Below are 16,946 nucleotides of genomic sequence, written 5' to 3'. Positions count from 1 at the left end.
AATCATTAAAATACTGAAGTCCTGCAATAGATCAACACAAATACATGAAATAATACATTTTGAAATCACCCTATCAGTATAGTACTTTTATATAAATACCATTTCATGATTTTTCCACATTACAGTAAAACCAGAAACATGTAGGTAAAACATTATTTTACCTAAAGTGCAAAATAAAAAGAGTTTTATTTTTTATATTTTCTATTTAGTTTTCTTTTAAATGTTAAATAGTAAAAAGGCAAACAAAAAAATGGATGGTTAGAGACATACTTTTTATAATCTAAGAGTCATTTTAGTTTTAAACTCTCAAAGTTAGGAGAGTTTTCTGCTTATCTTTCCAGTTCTGCTTCTAGAATTTCCCCCCACGTGTCTGCATCCATTGGGTACATGATTTTTTCTGGTAGGCTGATAGGAGAACATATGTTGCTGTATCTGCCACTTAGCCATTCATGTTTCACTTTACTCTTCTGGTAATTCCTCAGTAGTATGATCTGAAAGAAGTAAACCACCATTGTTAATGGCAACCCACTCCAGGATTCTTGCCTGGAGAATTCCATGGAGAGAGGAGTCTGGCGGGCTACAGTCCATGGCAAAGAGTCAGACACGACTGAGCGACTAACGCTGTTACTACTACTACCACCATTGTTAAAGAATATTGTCAGTGGTTGGTGAGTGAGTTTGTTTGAAGCTAGAAAGCTGATTGAAAGGCTGAAAAGATTAAGTATTTACATTGATACACACATCTATTAATACACGTATGTGTGTGCTCGCACATACAGAACAGTGTGAGTAACACAGTTTGCTGGGGGTTTTGGATAGGTGGGGTAAAATGTAGCCATTGTGGTTTATGAGGTAAATGCCCCCCAAATTCAAAAGGATAGATGGGAGATATCCTTTTTGCAGGAAAAGAATATAACTGGACTTTAACTCCCAGAGCCAACCCACTCTCCCAAAGCCAACCCACTCTGTATGTCATTCTGTATATGAAATCCTCTCTCCTTCAAGCCAGAAGGTAGAGTGTGGCTCAAACAGACCACCGTATTATCAAGAGGACTTCAGATTGCAAAGGTGAAACTTACCCTCCAGGGGTAGCCACTCTCCAGATCGTCATCTATCTCTCTTTGACATACGGCTCTTACAGTCAGGCAGTGAGGTTTCCACAAGGAGTCGCTGTGTCTTATTGCATGATTCCAGCTTCTGCATGTCACTGAAGCCCTGCACAAGCTCCGGATGTCTAGCTGACTGAAAATTTTAAAAGTAACTTCTGGAGGCAGCAGTTCAACAAAATTATTTTGACACTCTTTTTTTTCCTTTTCAGCATCCACGGAGTTCGATTCTATGTCAGAAACTCTTGAAGCATGGTTTCTCTTGGAGTTTTTCTTCATAGCTTGGTATTTTAGTGAATTATCCTCATATATAACCTGAAAGGCAAAGGTTAAAAATATTCACTGCCTTTAGATCAGACTGTAGACCCCCTTTGAGCCAGATACTTTCGTGGTTAGATTCAATGAACTTTACCTTCCTTGACTTGAGCTCTTTAGTCTGTCAAATGGAACCAGTGATGCTTCTCTGGTGAGTCTTCTTACAAGGATGAACAGAGATGGTGAGTGAAGAATCTAGCCCTACATCTGAACTGCACGCAGGAGAAACCCAACACATGCTACTCCTTTTCTTCTTTTTAGATATTTTTGGTAAATGGGTTTGTTTCTAAACATTGGTTTTTCTACTCCCAAAGAAAATTATCTGAAAAAGAGATGTGATTCTTCACATTCAATCTATAATTTATTTTTAGTAGTAGAAACAACTATTGTGAGAACACATTCTATTCCAAGTATTGATTGAAAAAACTTTTGAAAATGTATATGTTTCAATTCTATTCAACACATTGAATACTAGTCTGTGGGAACAAATGCCTTGTCTTTAAGTTTTTCACTTATAACTTGTGACTGAAAGATAAACCTGATGAACTTTTAGTAGTGTATATAAGAATTGTTTATCTACTTGCACTTAATGGGTAGGTGCTCACATTTGACACAAATGCTGTCTGAACTGGATAAGAGGTCTCGGCTATACTGACAACCTCTCAAATATTCAATCAGTTATAAGAGTTGTGTTTTAGAAATAGCTTCTTGAGGCTATTCCACATGTACAGTTAATTATGAACTAAGATAACTAGTCATTAAGGCCATCAAACAACAGTGACTAACAACTATAAACAATATTTATAACATCTAGGTAAAGCACATGACTAAAGATGGAAAGTCCAGTTTGAGCTAATTTACCTAAGGTGCATGGTGTAGGCTCCTGATATTAGTTGAAAGCATGGAGGTATTTTGACATACAAAGACAGTTCATATTTACTCAAAGTCAGTTTATTCCAGGTTGTACTTCCTTTTATAGTGAGGGGTGTTGGTGCAGGAGGGGTTTCAGATACAGCTAATACTTCATTTATCTTAGCTAATGACAAATTTTCCTTTCTAGATGTGCTACTCACCTATATGTTTCTAAACCTGCCAAGACCACAGATGCTCCCGTTCATTTGGTTATGATCCAAGTTGGCTACAGTGGTCAGAATTTTAATGTCTGAGTTCAACAGAGGATTTCCTCTTGAGAGTTTGGGGAAGTAAGAAAGCAAACTGCAAAAAATAAGTTCATAAGTCAAGTTTTTGCACTTCCACCCTCTGCTGCTGCTAAGTCACTTCAGTCGTTTCCGACTCTGTGCAGCCCCATAGACTGTAGCCCACCAGGCTCCCCCGTCCCTGGGATTCTCCAGGCAAGAACACTGGAGTGGGTTGCCATTTCCTTCTCCAATGCTTAGCCCTCATCAATATAAACTAAAGCCAAACTACTCTATTCTTGAAAAGAATCTCATACTAGGACAAAGTTACTGTGCATTTAAACGCACATTTGTTATTTTTCCTAAGATCTCACTGGAGGTAAAATACGTCCTCCCGTTACAATTATTCCACACGAGGCAGATGAAAGCATTTGGATTTAACAGATGGGGGTGCCTAAACCCCACTAGGAATTTTTCTTCTAAGTCCCATTTTGTCTGGATGTTTAGAAACCTATCCTCTTCTTTTTAAACCAAACTTTGCTAAATTACCTAACTAGGTGACAGGTCACCCCTCTTTCAGGTGTCACTCGGAGGGAGGAATAGTAAAGCAGGGCAGACGCCCGGCTCTCGGAGTGCCTCCACCCCAGGCAGACACTGTAGGCCGGAAGGACCCCACGTCCCATCTGAACCACCCTCCTTGGCATGCCCGGCGCCGACAGCAGCTGTCGGAGTCCAAATACCTGGGCATTGACAGGTAAACAATAACAACTGTCAGCACCGACTGTCACCGCAGCTCCGGTCGGCCAAGCAGAGGCTGTGCGAGCGCCACGGCCGAGCCCCGGATCACGCCTGCCAGACCTCAGCGTAAAGGGAAGACCCCCTCCTACCTACTTGGCAGCTGCTACCTCTCGATCCGCGATTTAAATTGTCCAGAATTCGAATCCTTCCCTCTAATCCCCTTCTTCCCACCCACTCTAGCCCCGCCTTGCTGACTCGGATTTTGCACAGGCGCAGAGAGGGGCGCGCATTGCCTCTTGGGATTGGTAGTTTTCCCAGGGCGCCTGAGATCGTCAGTGGAGGAGAAGGGAAGACGTCTTGACTACAAGGACCGGCGTCCTCCGAGCCGGGTGGGCGGTGAGAAGGGCTGGGGTCGGGGGGTTGGGTAACTGGGGCTTTTAAAAAACAGATTGGAGGCGGAGTGAAAGGGGATTCCCTGAGTGCGTCACAGCCCGGAGTGGAAGGGCGGGGTTCGGTCCCCTCGGTGGGGCCCCAGCTCCGCGCAGCCGGGGCACACTTGAGGGCAGTCTTTGCTTCACCTCAGCTTGTGTTTCTTGGGGCCTCTCTGCGTCCCGCGCCTGTCGTTGGAAGCCGGAAACGGTTGCCAGGGTCTCTCTCCTTGCGAAGGGGTCTATTTAATCCTCGCCGCCATGTCCGGGGGCTTCGAGCTGCAGCCGCAGGACGGCGGCCCCCGGGTGGCCCTGGCGCCCGGGGAGACGGTCATCGGCCGCGGGCCGCTTCTGGGAGTAAGTGTGGCGGGGGTTCGGCGGCCCCGGAGAACCGCGAGGTCCTGCGGGCTCCTGAGGCCCTACTCTGGGTGCTGCCCGGGTTCCCCACCGCTCCGGCCAGGCCTTTCTGGATTTTAGAAGTTTGAAGGCAGCACGCTTTTCAGTCAACTTGAACTAACTCGCAGACGTTTCCTTCTGCTGCCTTTAAAAAGCACTGACCTGGATTATCGTCATTAGTGTTTTACCCAGAGGTCGGCGAACTGTGGCCCTGGCTCCAAATCCAGCCTGCAATTGTTGGGACCCACGTACTAAGAATGCTTCTCAGATTTTAAAACGTAAACAAAAAAACCCATATTAGCCTTTCAGGGAGAAGAATTTCTCTAAGGGTTGGGAATATTGCCTGTTGGCTTGATAAGCCACGATATTCATAGTAGTTTCTGGCCCTTAACAGAAAAAGTCTGCCAACCTCTGATCTTAGTTTTTCTAGAATAATTTCTTTTAAGCTTTGGCCCCTCTGGTGGTACTACTTTGGCTTTACTTTTATTGTAATAATCTTTTTCAGTAACGTCAGTGACTCACCTTTATGTAGTGTGTAGAATTCGGGCATTGATCTAAAGATTACCTGTACCAGCTTGTTTAAACCTTTCCAAACTTTTTGAGTTAGGTGCTCTTATCTTCATTGTTCAAATGAGAAAATTGAGCGAGTTATTTAAAGGACACACACACAAGATTTTGGGTAACAGAGTGCAACTGAGTTATGTTTTCTTTCTCTGAGGTGTTTAGGAGTTAGAAAACTTGCCTGTAACATTCTGGAAATTTGTAGATCTCTCATTAAATACATATATATTGTTTTCTCTACATTCAACGTGTCTTGTTTACTGGCCACTTTATGCTGCGTGTCTGCAGACCTAGCACTGCGGGGCACACAGAGATAAAACGGGTACTTGCCCTTCAGTTTTCTCTTTGACTGTCTGAACAAAGCTGTGTCAGTGAACCTACACCAGGGAGTAAGGAGTCTGGTCAATTACTCTGATTAACTGCCAGTGTCTAAATGGAACCATTTGTATTAGGCTTAGGACCCCTCTCTGAGCAGAAAAAGGAAAGGTGGTTCAAGGTGGTGTTGGGGAAATTAGTTTTAGAGGAGTGTGAGTGTATGTATATGTAGTTGGGTTATTGAGAAACTTCGAGTTTACTTGCTGTTTTTTTTTTTTTACTTAAATGTGTCTTACTTTTCTCCATAGTCTATTATATACAACGGAGAAGGCAATGGCACCCCACTCCAGTACTTTTGCCTGGCAAATCCCATGGATGGAGGAGCCTGGTGGGCTGCAGTCCTTGGGGTCGCTAAGAGTCGGGCACGACTGAGCGACTTCACTTTCACTTTTCACTTTGATGCATTGGAGAAGGAAATGGCAACCCACTCCAGTATTCTTGCCTGAAGAATCCCAGGAACGGAGGAGCCTAGTGGGCTGCCGTTTCTGGGATCGCACAGAGTGGAACACGACGGAATCGACTTAGCAGCAGCATTATATACAAACCTTTGGAGGAACTGCTTGGGAGGTTTTCTCCCTCTTTTCCTTCCTTTCTTACTCCCATCCGTCCTTTCCTCTCCTCCCTCCCCCTCTATTCCTAATTCTCTCTCCCTCCCTACTCGCTCTCTCATTTCATCTCAATTAGAAACAGAGTATCTGCTTCATCTAGAAATCTTATGTCTGGTTACTAATGAGTTTTAATTTACTTAACAAATCGTGTAACTAACGTAGAGTACTATGGATTGGGTTAAATGATGGGTGAATTTTAGGCCTCTGTTTTATAAATTTGGCGCCAGGTCACAGACCCTTCATTATTTGTAGCTTGCTGTCTGGTAATAGGTTTGCTAATGTGAGACAAGCTTATTTGGTTTCTGTTTTTAAAAATGGTAAGGAATAGGAAGTCAGTTACCTGGTCAGGATTAAGCTTTTCCTTTTTGAATAGTCATGCGATGATGAGATTTTGTTGCCAAGTTTGATGGGTATTAGAAGTGAATGAAACTAGATGTGTTGAAGGAAAACTTTGAAGAATAAACGAATCACCTTGTGGTTTTCAAGATTTTGGAGCTGACAGGTGTTTCTTCTCTACAGTGGTTTAAAACTCCACATGAGGGCTGCAGTTTCAAAACAACAGCAATTCCAGTGAGGGTTTTTGTTTTTTTTTTTCCCTTCATGGTATGTGAGAGAGCACAGACATAGTTCTAAGTCAGAAAACTCAGGGAGTTTAATTCATATCTATCAGAAGTGATTAATAATAATCAGGATGATTTTTTTTACTCTCAATTAGTCATGTCTTTTGGAAACATTTCACAAACCTTCATGGTCACAACCTTTACGTTTATAATTCCAATGTGTTAAACATTCTTTGTAGTAAAATAATTTGACAGTGGGAATGTCTTCATGTTTTTACAGTGGGGGGAAAGCTTAGAACTCTTGTAGATAATAGAATACAGTGAAAATCAATTTCTCGTGCCCTTTGCTTTAGTGTGAATCCTGAGGGAATCCAAAGTCTTTGTTTCAGTTCAGTTCAGTCGCTCAGTCATGTCCAACTCTTTGCTACCCCATGAATTGCAGCTTGCCAGGCCTCCCTGTCCATCACCATCTCCCAGAGTTCACTCAGACTCAAGTCCATCAAGTCAGTGATGCCATCCAGCCATCTCATCCTCTGTCGTCCCCTTCTCCTCCTGCCCCCAATCCCTCCCAGCGTTAAGAGTCTTTTCCAATGAGTCACCTCTTCCCATGAGGTGGCCAAGTACTGGAGTTTCAGCGTTAGCATCATTCCTTCCAAAGAAATCCCAGGGCTGATCTCCTTCAGAATGGACTGTTTACTAAGTTGTAATTCTGGTTCCTGATCACCAAACAAAAGGTTTTACAGCAGGATGAATCTCCAGGGAGTTATCCTGGATGAAAACAGCCAATTCCAAAGGTCACATATTGTATGATTTCACTTACATGATGTTACTGAAATAACAAAATTATCAAAATGGGGACTAACGTAGTGGTTGCCAGGGCTTACTGAAGAGGTGAGGGGAGCAAGAAGGGAATCAGGTGTGCCTGTAAAACAGCAATGAGGAATTTGTTTTGTATCTTCACTGTGTCAATATCAATATCTGGTTGTGCTGCTGTACTGTAGGTTTGCAAGATGTTTCTGCCAGGGGAAATGGTAAGCAGTACAAGAAATCTTTTGGTAATAATATCTTATTACCATGAACCTACAACTATCTTAATAAAAAATTACCTAAAGATTTTACAGCATCTCAGCAAAATACTATTAGACCAAATTATTTGCTTTGTGGTTTTTCTTTAATTAAATCTGATTATACTCTTAATGAAAACTATTTCTGGTTTCACATTTTCCTTATTTGATAGCAGGGATTATAGGGCACATTCCTTAATGATCTATTTTCTTTCAAGGAAATAGGACAGCACCAGGTATCTAGTGAGATTTCGTGAAGGCAGATGTAATTGAATCTATTGCTCTAATTAAAAAGGGAAGGGGCGCCCAGTGAGGGATGAGGATAATCCTGGGCTCCAGTGCAGACTCCTCACCAAGCATCAGTTGACTACTGTTCTAAGTGTTCCACAAAGTTTATATTAATACAAAGTAACCACTCCCAAGCCTGGCAACTCTGCACTGTTCCTGTGTGTGTGTGCTAAGTCACTTCAGTCGTGTGCGACTCTGTGTGACCCTATGGACTGTAGCCCGCCAGGCTCCTTTGTATGTGGGATTCTCCAGGCAAGAATATGGAGTGGGTTATTATGCCCTCTTCCAGGGGATCCTCCTGACCCAGGTATCGAACCCCAGTCTCTTATGTCTCCTGCAATGACAGGTGGTTTCTTTACCACTAGTGCCATCTGGGCAGCCCCTGCTCTGTTCTTCCTTGATGCCAAACCTCACCCGCTGTCTTGAAATGCTAGTTCTACTTGGTCCAACAAGATTTGTCCCTGGGGATGTGCCAAGCACCCCTAGCTGTGGGGGGTTTTTGCCCCTCGCTTAGTTATTGAGCCTAGTATAATTCCTGGCACATAATAGGCCTTCAGCACATGATTTCTTCCTTTTCTGTTTCTCAGACCCACTCTTCCAAACCTCATAAAGAGCCTACTTGCAACTTAGGAGTAAGAAGGACAGCGTAGAGTTTTGAAGTGGCTATAAATACAGTAAAGAGGCAGTGTTGCTAACCGCTAAAGCTTAAGGAGCAACATTCATGATGGGTTGTTTACATTTTTCCTGTTTTGTTGACTCATTAGCGAACTCAGAAAATAGCTCATGAATATTTACTCTAGTTAGATGGGAAGAATGAAGGAGAAGTAAGTCCTTGCTTTCAGGAACCTTAGTGGGTACGAGAGATACAGAAGCAAGTAACCAGAAAGGGTAGCTGGACAGACACTTCCAATGAATGAAGTGGAAGAGAGTAAGGAAAATGACATGGAGACAAGGGTAGACGACAGCAGTATCATGAATGGCACTGCTCTGGGGTTGGGAAGGCCACAAGGAGAGGGATCTGTAATGTAGCTTGTGCTGCTTGTCCCCATTCCTGGTAATGGAGTAACTGTTGGTACCTGGTAACAGAGTCATTGTTTTTCTCAAAGGTAGTAAGAAATCTAGATTTTTAGATATAACCTCTGATTTAAAACAATTAATTTATTTAAATCGGAGGCTAATTGTTTTACAATATTTTGGTTGTTTTTGCCATACATCGACATGAATCAGCCACAGGCGTACATGTGTCCCCCCCATCCTGAACCCGCCACCTGCCTCCTCCTCACCCCATCTCTCTGCTGCTGCTAAGTTGCTTCAGTCGTGTCCGACTCTGTGCGACCCCATAGACGGCAGCCCACCAGGCTCCCCCGTCCCTGGGATTCTCCAGGCAAGAACACTGGAGTGGGTTCCCATCCCTCTGGGTTGTCTTAAAGCACCAACTTTGAGTACCCTGCTTCATGCATTGAACTTGCACTATAACCTCTGATTTTTAAAAGGTCACATTAAAATTTTTTCGGTACCTTGAGCCAAACAGAAGAATCCTACACCTACAGAAAGGTGTAGGAAGGAACCCACAATTTAGATGAGGTCCGAGAAGGCTTTGTGAAATCAGTGACGTACTGAGCTGACTGAAGTGATAGAACAGCTAGAGTTTTGGTAGGTGGAGAGTGAGTGGTAGGAAGGGAAGGGCCCTTCAGGCTAAATGAATGTATGACTTAAGGCTCTGAGTTTGGGGAGTGTATGGCATATTGGATAATTGGATAAGGGCGAGTAGACTTGTGGGATGATCACACATTACAGCAGTGATTCTGTTTAACTTTTACAAACATTTAACAGTATGTACTAGTTTTCTTTCTTTTTAAAAATAGTCTCTAATAAGTTCACAGAACGGAGCAGAAAATACAGTTCTCATATACCCTCTGTCCCCACGCATGTACCATCTTCCCCTCTGTCAGCATCCCCTGTCATGGCGGTGCATTTGGGGAACCTGTTTTGGCATGTCATTATCACCCAAAGCCCACAGTTTACACTAGAGTTCACTCTTGGTGTACATTCCATGGATTTTGACTAATATGTAATGACACGTATCTACCATTGTAGTATTAGAGAATACTGCCCTAAAAATTCTTAATGTTCTGTCTGTTCATCTTTCCTTCCCTTCCCAACCTCTAGCAACTACTGGACTTTAACAGTCTTCATAGTTTTACCTTTTAGCAGAATATAATGCAGTTGGAATCACACAGTATGTATATGTAGACTTTTTTTCAGATTGGCTTCTTTTCATGTATTTTCGTGGTTTTTGAACAATGAGTAATATGTTCCACAGTCTGGATGTTTCAGAGTTTATCCATTTGCCCACCAAAGGATATCTAGGTTACTCCCACATTTTGGCAGTTACGATTAAAGGTGTTATAAACATCCGTCTGCAAGTTTTTGTGTGAACACAAGTTGTCAGTTCTTTTGGTTAAATAATAACGAGGAGCACAATTGCTGGGTAGTATAGTGAGAGTGTGTTTAGTGTTGTAAGAAACTGCCAACTGTCTTCCAAAGTGGCTGCACCATTTTTCATTCTCACCATCAATGGATGAGAGTTCCTGTTGTTCCTCATCCTTGTTAGCATTTGGTGTTGTCAGTGGTTTGGATTTTGGCCATTCTAATAGGTGTGTAGTGAATTGCTTTTCATATGTGTTTATTTCTAAGTCAGTGTGTTTAAATTATCATCCCCTATGTACTGTTGGATGTGAATACGCTGCCTTCTCACTTGCGTCCAGACCTCTGTCCAAACACTTTTCTCTGGTTATTTGATTCTGTCGATAGTTTCTGGGTGTCTGTATTTTTAAAAGCTCTGAAGATGATCCTGTTGAGAAACCAGATTTGAAAACTGCTTCTAGACACACTAAGTAGAATGCTTTGCACAGAACAGTCTTTAATGGATGTTTTACCAAAGTCCCAAGAGGAGATGTAGACCCTGTTTCATCTTACTGAGCTGTGTTTATGTTTTTATTCACTGTGTTGCCTCTATCATAATATATTAAAGACAAGGATGATGTTCTCAAATTTGTATAGTATTCACTGTGTAAGCAGAATTGCAAGCCAAACAGGTTGAGTGAGTTGACATTTCAACGGCAGCAAGTCAGCACAATTCTATTATATTGGCTAACAATTCAGCAACCTTGAATTAGGAGCTCAGAAAGTACTGGATTTTACTTTAAAAAATCTAAATGATCCATATTTCATTAGTATTGTGCATTACGCAGGTGTTTGTGAGGTAGCCTGATAAACTAACTAATTTATACCATTAGTCATAGGAGAAAGTATGTTGACAGGTTTCAAAGGCCACATGCAATATAGTAATAACCTTTTTAAAGAGAGATCATTCATAAACTGGAGTCTGCCTCTGACTAAAATCAAGTCCATTTTCTCAAACTTGTCCTTTCTTAGTATCAGAAGTTGGACTCTGATGCAGGAAGTACAATGATATTAAACATCTTGTATCAACTAGCTTTTGCTCTGTTGAGAAATAAGGTCCATTTATCATCTAATATTATGGCAGGCTTGGTGTGGATGTGTGGGCTCTGGAGTGTGTGTTGGACCTGATACTGGGAAGCACTCTAGATAAGAAGAGTTTGTGGTGTGTCAACTGGTTTAGAGTAACCAGTCTATCTTCAGTTTGGGTCTTAATTTTACATTTTACTTACTTGCTACACAATATAAATTTGGGGAAAGAATTTTATGCCAATTATGCCTAACTAGATCCCATGCTTCTTTAGGTTTATGTATTTTCTCATAATACAGGCTCAAATATCATGGCAGATGATTTCCTGTATTTTTCTACCATGATAGTTTGAATTTGTTTGTTGTTGATAGAACAAACCAGATAATCTTACTTGAAAGTACTGTAAATTATAAAGCCTTGTACAAGAAAATGTCTATTATCTCAGTCCTTGGTTTGCTATGTAGTTTATTCTGAAAAAAGCCAATTTTGCTCTTTCTCTGTTCTTCCATTTATAGGAACCAGGCTAAATGGTAACATTGACTTCATGAGATATATTATTCCTGTCTATGATATTCAGAAATTTCTCTAGGAAACATTGTCAGAAAAATTAAATGATGTTGATTTTTCAGTAAATACTATTGTTGTTCAGTTGTGTCCAACTCTTTGTGACCCCATGGACTGTAGCATGTCAGTAAATATTATATATGGATAATATGAAATGAAAGGTCCAGTAGCTTTTCTACTTTTACTTTTGCTTTATTCAGGTTTATTATTTTATTTTTAGAATTTTGGGAAAAAACAAATAGGTCAGAGACCTTGGTTCAAAACACTTAAATATTTCTGCTGGTAGCATAAGGAACTCTTCATTTTGTTTGACTTCAGTAAATGCCAAAAATAAATATTTGGCAAAGAAATCACAAATGGTTCTTTTAAGCTTTCGTGTCTTTTTTTTTTCTCCACAAACACCATGTCTCAAAAATGGAGAAAACTTCATCATAATACATGAAATACACAATTCAAAACCAAAAAATCAAAGATAAGGGATCCACACTGTAAAATACAAATGTGATAACGAAAGAGAGAGCTTTGTCCCCATTCAAGACACAGCATGAAGAATTCAAGCAAAAGGGTTTTTACTGTAGCATCTGAAGAAAAATTACCATCATTTTGGCTGTTGCTAACAAAGGATAGGAGTGATCTAACAAAGAATAGGAGTGATTTCAGTGTAATTCTTCAGCCTGTCTATTCTTCAGAATTTCTTTAAGCGTCTGCTGTGTGCTGTGCAGTTCTTTTAATAATAAAATGTCCCTGTCCTTGAATGCTCAGTGTAGTTCACTTTTCTGTTTTCTAATATTCCTTCTCTGGCTGAGTATAAAGGAGTTTACTGTCAGTGTCCAGTATCAATATAACAGTTGTTAGAGTAGTGTGTGTTAATCATAATTACTTTGGCTACAAGTAACAAATGTGACAAACAGCAGTGTAATCAAACTCATTTTTCTTCTGTAACAGAATCTCAGGGGCAGTCGGTCTTGGGCTAGTGCAGCTGTTCTTGGTCGTGCTTTGCATATGGCTTTCCTGTTTGTACTCATAAGGCAGCTGCTATACTTCGAGGTGTCTACATGTGAGCAGGAAGAAAAGGAGAAAGGCAGAAGGAAAGAGGTGTAGGCCAGTTGAGCCTGTTCCTTTTTACCAGGAACACATGAGTCTTCCTAGAAGCTCTACTCTGTTTTGAAATGTAGTTTTGTTGTTTCGTTAGGTATGGTGAGGCCCAGGGACCAAGAGATGATAGTTGTTGAAGAAAGAATTACAATTCCAGAGAGAAATAAGGGCACACTGTACCACACAGGACCATACAGGATTGGTGGAGGGCAGAAGGCAGAGCTAGGGGAACGGCAGGTAAGCGTTTTTTGTGGTTTTCTTGGAAATGAATGGGCAAGGAAGGGAAACAGAGTGTCATCTAATTTAAATAATTATATGGGACTCTGGGTTATAAGGGCCACCTCTCGTTGTCTGATGCTAGCCAGGGTGGTTAGGACAGTGTAAAAATCAGGTAAAGCCAAGATTGGGGTATGGCTTTGAATGGGTTCATTTGCATATGAAGGTTGCCCTTGCAGGTAAGTCTTTTACTGTCTCTTTAGAAGTAGTCTTTCTCTAGTCAGCAAAGTCTTAGATACCAAAGCATCAGATATAGAAACTAGAAAACATGGTTAATACACACTCTTTGGTTTTTGCTTGGCTCAAACTAAGTATCTGAGCCATCTACAGCGATGAGGACTTCTTGGCTTTTGGATGTTTTTAACTGGATATGATGCCTCCCTGGTGGCTCAGATGGTAAAGAGTCTGCCTAAAATTCAGGAGACCCGGGTTCAGTCCCTGGGTCGGGACGATCTCCTGGAGAAGGAAATGGCAACCCACTCCAGTACTCTTGCCTGGAAAATCCCATGAACGGAGGAGTCTTGTAGGCTACAGCCCATGAGGTTGCAAAGAGTTGGACACGACTGAGCGACTTCACTTCACTTCAGTGTTACCCTAAACAAAATTTAAGTAAAATTAGTGTTAAAGAAGAAATGAATGGATATTGATTAAGCAACTAGTAGCATCTGGTATACATGATATGTGTGAAGAATTGGCATCTAAAAAGTTTGGGTGTAGTTTAAATCATGAGTTACAAATTGAAATGCCTGCAGAGGCCAGGTATGCGGAAGAGTGGAGTGGGCTAATTGGAAGATTATAGGGAGTGCTAGGGACTCTGAGGAGATGGAGGGCACCTGTACTCTTCAGAGCACAAATTTAAAAAAGATACTGAGTGATTTCCTGTGTGTTGGCTCCCAGTTTGTGGTGCTTAGTCTAAATCAAAGATGTTTAAGAGAAAAAGTAGATATAACTGATAGAAGTTTATTAATTTCAGTGGCATAGCTGTAAATTAAATCATACTTCAATTATCATGTCACACTGCTTCTATCATGTTTACTGCTTTTTCAATAACCTAATGATAATCCTTTTAGTACCAAACAAAAATGTATCAACATTTAAAAAATATGAACTATTTTCCTCTCAACTTTTTATTTTGAAAGATTTCAGGCCTGTTGAAAAGTTGAAAGGCTGGTTCAAGAACACCTATGTAACCTTAACTTAGATTACTTGTTAACATTTTGCCACATGTACTTTCTCTTTCTCTGTTGTAAATTAGTTAGCAACAGACAAGCTGTAAGTATCTTTTTTTTTTTAAAAAAAAAAAACCTTTTTATTTTGTATTGAGGTATAGCTGATTAACAAACAGTGTTGTAATAATTTCAGGTGAACAGGGACAGACAGCCATGGGTATACATGTATCCATTTTCCCCCAAACTCTCCTCCCATCCAGGCTGCCACATACCATTGAGCAGAGTTCCATGTGCTAAACAGTAGGTCCTTGTTGATTATCCATTTTAAATATAGCAGTGTGTACATGTCCGTCCCAAACTCCCTAACTGTTCCTTCCCGCATCCTTCCCTCTAGCAACCATAAGTTCATCCTCTAAGTACGTGAGTCTTTTTCTGTTTTGTGAGTTCAGTAATATCATTTCTTTTTAGATTCCACATGTAAGGGATGTCATACGATATTTCTCCTTCTCTGATTTACTTCACTCAGTATAACACTGTCTATCCATGTCGCTGCAAATGGCAGTTTTCCACTCTTTTTTAATGGCTGACTAATATTCCATTGTATATATGTACCATGTTTTCTTTATCCTTTCTCCTGTTGATGGACATTTAAGTTGCTTCCAGGTCCTGGCTATTGTAAACAGTGCTGCAGTGAACACTGGGGTGCACGTATCCTTTCTGATCATGTTTTTCTCTGGATATATACCCAGGAGTGGGATTACAGGGTCTTAGGATAGCTCTATTTTTATTTTTTAAAGGAACTTCCATACTGTTCTCCATAGTAAGCCTTTAGTACCTTTTGAAGGATGTTACGCCTTTCAACCTACTCCCAGTAGCCTCTAACCAGTGTACTACTTTGAGTCCTTACATTTCTTTGCTTTTCTTTAACCTCTTTCCACTTACAGACCAACATCATTGTCAATGCACTTTCTACTAAACCCTATGCACTTTATTGTCTGCTGTGAATAGACAACTGGGAATTCACATAACTCGTCTCATTAGACTTGGGTATGCTCTTAGAATAAACATGACCATATGAAAGTCTGAAGGCTTCTTGAAGCTTTATTTAGGGCTTGAGTTTTCCCAGAATGTCTACTTGCTTAATGAATAGCCATTCTGTCTTATTTCTAGTTTTTAAATATGTTCTAGTTTAAACAGTTAAGCTGATGTTAAATCATCTAAAAAGATGTTTTACATAATGAGAGAAGCAATATAGCACTAACAGCGAAGGTGTCTTTAAATCACAAATCCTGGCCCCTCTCCTCTGCTCATTGGCTCTGTAACCTCTCTGCCATTCTGTTTCTCACCTGTAAAATAAAGACGGTAGCATCCTCCACAGGTTTTGTGATGATGGGAAAAAACATGTGATAAATATAGAACAGTGCTGTGGTCTTGATAAATAATTGCCATTACAGTTTGTATGTTAATAAAAATGTGTAGATATATACTCTGCACAAAAAGCACTGATTGCTGTTACATAAAGCAGATCATCCAAAGGCGATGGCACCCCACTCCAGTACTCTCGCCTGGAAAATCCCATGGATGGAGGAGCCTGGTGGGCTGCAGTCCATGGGGTTACAAAGAGTCGGACATGACTGAGTGACTTCCCTTTTACTTTTCACTTTCATGCATTGGAGAAGGAAATGGAAACCCACTCCAGTGTTCTTGCCTGGAGAATCCCAGGGATGGGGGAGCCTGGTGGGCTGCCGTGGTGGGCTTGCACAGAGTTGGACACGACTGAAGTGACTTAGCAGCAGCAAAGCATGTCATCAGATCTTTAGGATCTGTTTATGACCTTACTCTCTTAAGCCCCTTACCACCCCCATCCTGAAATTAAAATAAGCTTTAAACATCATTTGTTAAACCTTTAAGCTCTCTATTGAAAAAGCATGAATTACTGTTTTGTATCACCAACTCAATGGACATGAGTAAACTCTGGGAGTTGGTGATGGACAGGGAGGCCTGGCATGCTGCAGTCCATGGCATTGCAGTTAGACACGACTGAGCAACTGAATTGTTTTGTAACAACTTTTGATTGTTTTATAACTTATTCATTATTTAGAGGTGTGGCATAAAAGGGACAGTTGTAGCTGAATGCCTGAATGATGTTAATTTCAGAGACTCTTTAAAGCACTTGTGTGGGTACTATAGAAATACACAGCTTGCAGTGAAATCACACTGTTGAAACATGTGTCCACTAGAGGTCATTAAACCTTTATATTATTGCTTTCTGCAAAAATATGGCTTGAAAATGAAAGAAACCCAAGTTGGACTATTACAGGAACTATAATTATATGTCGTGGTTTTATATTTGACAGTTTGTTACTCTGTTGGTTAGAAGATCAATTTGTATAATTGAAGTTAACAATAAGATATTACTCCCCAAGTTATAAATAGAAACTTCTTACTCCTTACCTCAGAATAATTTGCAGTTCTTGAAACTATTTCTGATTGATTACATGTAGGTGTAGAGTAATAATACATGACTCTTCCTCACATATTTATTTTTGTTAATTATGGAATTGGAGTACTTACTAACTGTGAAGAGTGACCTACACAAGCAACTAAAATTCTCTGGACTTTCAATTTCCAATATGTAAAATGTGAATAACATTTATGATAGCATTATGGTGTAGCTCAACATTTAAGTGAAAGTTCTATGCAAATGATAAAATCTGTGTGAATGGTGAAGTGGATTATCAGATGACTGCTGTTTTGGGCCCACTAAGACACAT

General features: G+C 40.7%; 2 protein-coding genes across 2 annotated transcripts in view; one reads left to right on the top strand and one right to left on the bottom strand.

Annotated features, from left to right (window-relative positions):
* Window positions 1-329: 329 nt before the first annotated feature.
* Window positions 330-1,385, bottom strand: FBXO48 (F-box protein 48). Its single transcript, XM_068964812.1, has 2 exons — window positions 1,080-1,385; window positions 330-491 (listed from the first exon to the last, which is right to left on the bottom strand). Exons 1-2 carry the CDS (start codon window positions 1,383-1,385, stop codon window positions 330-332), a joined length of 468 nt encoding a protein of 155 aa, XP_068820913.1.
* Window positions 1,386-3,939: 2,554 nt separating this feature from the next.
* Window positions 3,940-16,946, top strand: part of APLF (aprataxin and PNKP like factor) — a 98,361-nt gene continuing 85,354 nt past the window's right edge. Inside the window, exon 1 of the mRNA XM_068982724.1 lies at window positions 3,940-4,080. Within this exon, the coding sequence (XP_068838825.1) occupies window positions 3,985-4,080 (96 nt within the window). The 5' untranslated portion in view covers window positions 3,940-3,984. The remainder of the gene's footprint in view (window positions 4,081-16,946) is intronic.

Source organism: Capricornis sumatraensis, chromosome 1, assembly GCF_032405125.1.
Source record: "Capricornis sumatraensis isolate serow.1 chromosome 1, serow.2, whole genome shotgun sequence".
NCBI lineage: Eukaryota > Metazoa > Chordata > Mammalia > Artiodactyla > Bovidae > Capricornis > Capricornis sumatraensis.
This window is presented reverse-complemented; position numbering and strand designations above follow the sequence as displayed.

Bases quoted from the DNA above. Each gene is read 5' to 3' on its own strand.
- FBXO48 (XM_068964812.1), bottom strand. From the start codon at position 1,385: ATGAAGAAAAACTCCAAGAGAAACCATGCTTCAAGAGTTTCTGACATA. The intron at 492-1,079 runs GTAAGTTTCACC...TACTTCTTTCAG, and splicing joins AGAGTGGCTACCCCTGGAGG to ATCATACTACTGAGGAATTA.